Source organism: Patiria miniata, unplaced genomic scaffold (assembly GCF_015706575.1).
Source record: "Patiria miniata isolate m_02_andy unplaced genomic scaffold, ASM1570657v1 HiC_scaffold_17, whole genome shotgun sequence".
Classification (NCBI taxonomy): Eukaryota; Metazoa; Echinodermata; class Asteroidea; order Valvatida; family Asterinidae; genus Patiria; species Patiria miniata.
This window is the reverse complement of record NW_024037055.1, coordinates 9,177,883-9,181,227: the sequence shown is the minus strand read 5'-3', so window position 1 is coordinate 9,181,227 and position 3,345 is coordinate 9,177,883. Positions and strand designations below refer to the sequence as shown.

Genomic DNA, 3,345 nt, shown 5'->3' with positions numbered 1-3,345 from the left:
ATACCTAACCAACAAGTATTTTTTAACGAAATTCAATCAGAATATTTATCAATATTTAAATTTTTTTTAGTTGTTTTGTTACTTGTTGGTGTCCCTGCCACACTGTACCATGGTGTAGCCGTGCGTTATGCACGTGGATTGTTTACTTTCGTTTTGAAGGGGACTTTACTGAATAGAGTCTGGTGACTGTACATAAAAATTTCTTTGAATAAAAGTCGAATCGTTCATTCATGTGCACTTGTTATGCAAAGCAGTGGCAGTGGTTCAAGGATATCTATGTCGACTTGCAGAAAGTGTGCAAGAACGCGACGAATGCTTTTATGTGTTCACAATACAACGACGCTGTTTAGTTATTTCACTGTGTGACACAGTGAGACATTTTGGAATCATAATGGCGTCAGCGAAACTTGCTAGGGAGCTCTTGCGTACGACTTTCTGTACTTTGGTACAGTTGTCTCCAGGACAATTGTGTGTACGGTAACCCGACGTACCCAGATTTTTAAAGACGATATTGCCGACCTCAAACTTGTTAGTGCCATATTTGGAAACTATGTGTGCGTTATTAGTTTAATTAAACAAATGAACAGGTTAAATAAACATAGTACCATTGAAGGTACCTAAAAACAGCATAGAGGACCGACAGACGAAAATAAAATGTTACAAAATAAACATATTTGTCTGGATAATTTTTTAGGGCGTTACCGGCAAGTTAACACAAACTTGGTGTCAAATAGATCATGAGAGTTACTTTTGTTTGACTTTTCATACAAGTTTACATAAACTTTAAGTGTATGACCTGCAGTGGCGTAGCCACGGGGGGGGGGGGGGGGGTGGGGGGTGGGGGGGGGGGGGCGACAGCCTTGTCGCCCCCCCCCCCCCAGTCGCCCCCCCCCACTGAGATTTTGAGTTTCTAAAAAAATATCATTGATCTTCACATGACGCACCCCCCCCCATGAAATGTTCCAGTTTAAGGACGAGTTTTAAAGCTAAACTCACGGTGACGAGCCGCTTGACCCACTCAAACACAGCTGGTTTGAATGACGGGACGACATTTTGACGTGTGTAAAATCACCATCATTTCACAACCGTCAAAATGTAATCGTTTTTGCTGGACAGCATTATTTGCCTTGCAGGTAAATTTACTTCATTTAACAAGCTGTTACAACATTTTGCAATAGTCCCCATGACTATTATTTTGTCATTTTAAAAAGTGCCTTGACTCCACCGAAAAAACCACTATGACTCTTTGAGAGAATCACTTAGCCCCATAGGAGATTCACCTTAATCCAATCGAAGAGTCACCCTAGCCCCATAGGAGAGTCACATTAAACTTGCAACAATGACTCATATGAGAGTCGTTGTGACTCTGGAATTTAGCGAAGCAAAGGAGATCTTCGAAAACTTCTTCCTTCCCGTACTGGTGGCGCACATCGCCGATGAAACAAATCGCTACGCTGCCAAGAAACCAAAGCGTCAAACGCCAAGTCCAAGTCACATGAGGGAATGGTTCGATACTACACCAGATGAGATGTCGGTGTTCCTGGCCATGATAATCATCATGGGAATAATGCCCAAGCCGGACTTGAAACTCTACTGGACGAGAAACCCCGTATTTGAGATTCCGTTCTTTCCCAACACCATGCACCGTGACCGATTCATGGCCTTGCTGTCCAATCTGCACTTCACCGACAACAGTCAGGCAGATACAAGGGATCGCCTCTACAAGGTCCGCCCGGTAATAGATACACTGACTGAGAACTTCAAATCAGTCTTCCTTCCCGACAACCGTATATCCACGGACGAGTCACTGTGGAAGTTCAAGGAGAGATTGAAGTTCAAACAATTCAACCCCATAGCGCGCCAGATTTGGCATCAAGGTATACAGAGTCTGCCAAAGCACGGGAGCTGCCGCCGGATATACCTGGAACTTGAAAATATACACGGGGCAAGACAAGAGTGATGCACCGGCAAGTACGAAAATTGTACTTGACTTGAACGCAGATCTTCTCGGCAAGGGGTACACCGTTTTCTTGACAACTGGTTCAGCAGCCCTTCTCTGTTCCGGGAACTCCACAGCCACAAGACCAACGTCGTCGGGACAGTCAGGAAAAATCGAAGGACATGCCCACGGTCTTGTGCGACTTGTAACTTCGTAAAGGCGAAGTTGCATATCGCTCTTCAGACAAAAGCCTGCTTGCTTTGGTCTGAAAAGACAAGAAAGATGTCGGCCTACGCATGTTGTCTAATGCACACGGCCGCAATGGGTGACTCTGGCAAGCGCAACCGGGACAACAAGCCCATCGAGAGGCCCAAGTGCGTCATCGCGACTACAACGCAGGCATGAAGAGCGTGGACATATCAGGCCAACTTGCCTCATCTCACCGCACGGTCAGGAAGTCCATCAAGTGGTACAAGGAACTGTTCTTCTACCTGCTAGATGTCTGCCTTGTGAACTCTCATCTTGTGCAAAAAGCATTGGGTAGGGCTGACAAATACTTGAATTTCAGGTGGACACTAGTGAATGAAATATTAGGGGCCCAGTAGTAGGGAAGGTGGGGGTATGGGACCAAAACGGAAAAAATCTGCGGCGAGCCTGGGCACGCCGCTCTCGATTTTAAAAAATTAGGGGAATCCCCCGATCTCCAAAAAAAAAAAAAAAAAATCTGACGTTGGGAGAGAGAGAGAGAAAAAAAAAATAAAAAATCCTGACGTTGGGAGAGAGAGAGAAAAAAAATAAAAAAATAAAAATAAAAAATATCTGACGCCGGGAGAGAGAGAAAAAAAAAATAAAAAATCTGTCGTCGCTAAAATGAGGTGATGTCACCACCACGTGACCTTGAAACTCGAGACAAAAAGAATTAGCTCTTCTACCTGTGAAAAGGTAGAGGAGCTGTTTTTTATATAAAAATGGAGAGTAATATGTTTAGACCGACGAGTATTTGAAAAATTAATAAAAAATAATATCGGTTTTTATTAAATATATCAATGAGTGAAAACCTCGAGCTATCTAATAAAACAGATCAGTGCGATCATCATATAATCATCGAGAATGGTTTTTTAGTTTGTGAAACGTGCGGTGAAATAGTCTCACGTTACTTTGATTTTTCGGCAGAAAATGCGCAAGAAGATCGTATCAATTGGTCAATTTTAAAAAGAAACAAAAGAAAAACTGTGGAGAAACTTATTTTGTCTGTGTGTCCAGAGCAAGGCTCAGAAGATGTTCAAGAAACAATCAATAAATATAACGAGCTCGTTAATTACAAAACATTGAGGGGAAACGGATGCGTCAAACGCTCGTTAATAGCCGCGAGTTATCATCACGTCGTTGGATTAGACAAAGAACGA

At 43.0% G+C, this 3,345-nt stretch overlaps 1 protein-coding gene across 1 annotated transcript; it reads left to right on the top strand.

The window, feature by feature from the left end:
• Positions 1-1,339: 1,339 nt before the first annotated feature.
• LOC119724016 (piggyBac transposable element-derived protein 4-like) lies at positions 1,340-1,960 on the top strand. Its single transcript, XM_038194937.1, has one exon. The coding sequence runs from the start codon at positions 1,340-1,342 to the stop codon at positions 1,958-1,960; it is 621 nt and encodes a 206-aa protein (XP_038050865.1).
• The last annotated feature ends 1,385 nt before the right edge of the window (positions 1,961-3,345 follow it).

What these genes read in the sequence shown, in the direction of transcription:
- LOC119724016 (XM_038194937.1), top strand. Translation starts at nt 1,340, where the DNA reads ATGACTCATATGAGAGTCGTTGTGACTCTGGAATTTAGCGAAGCAAAG.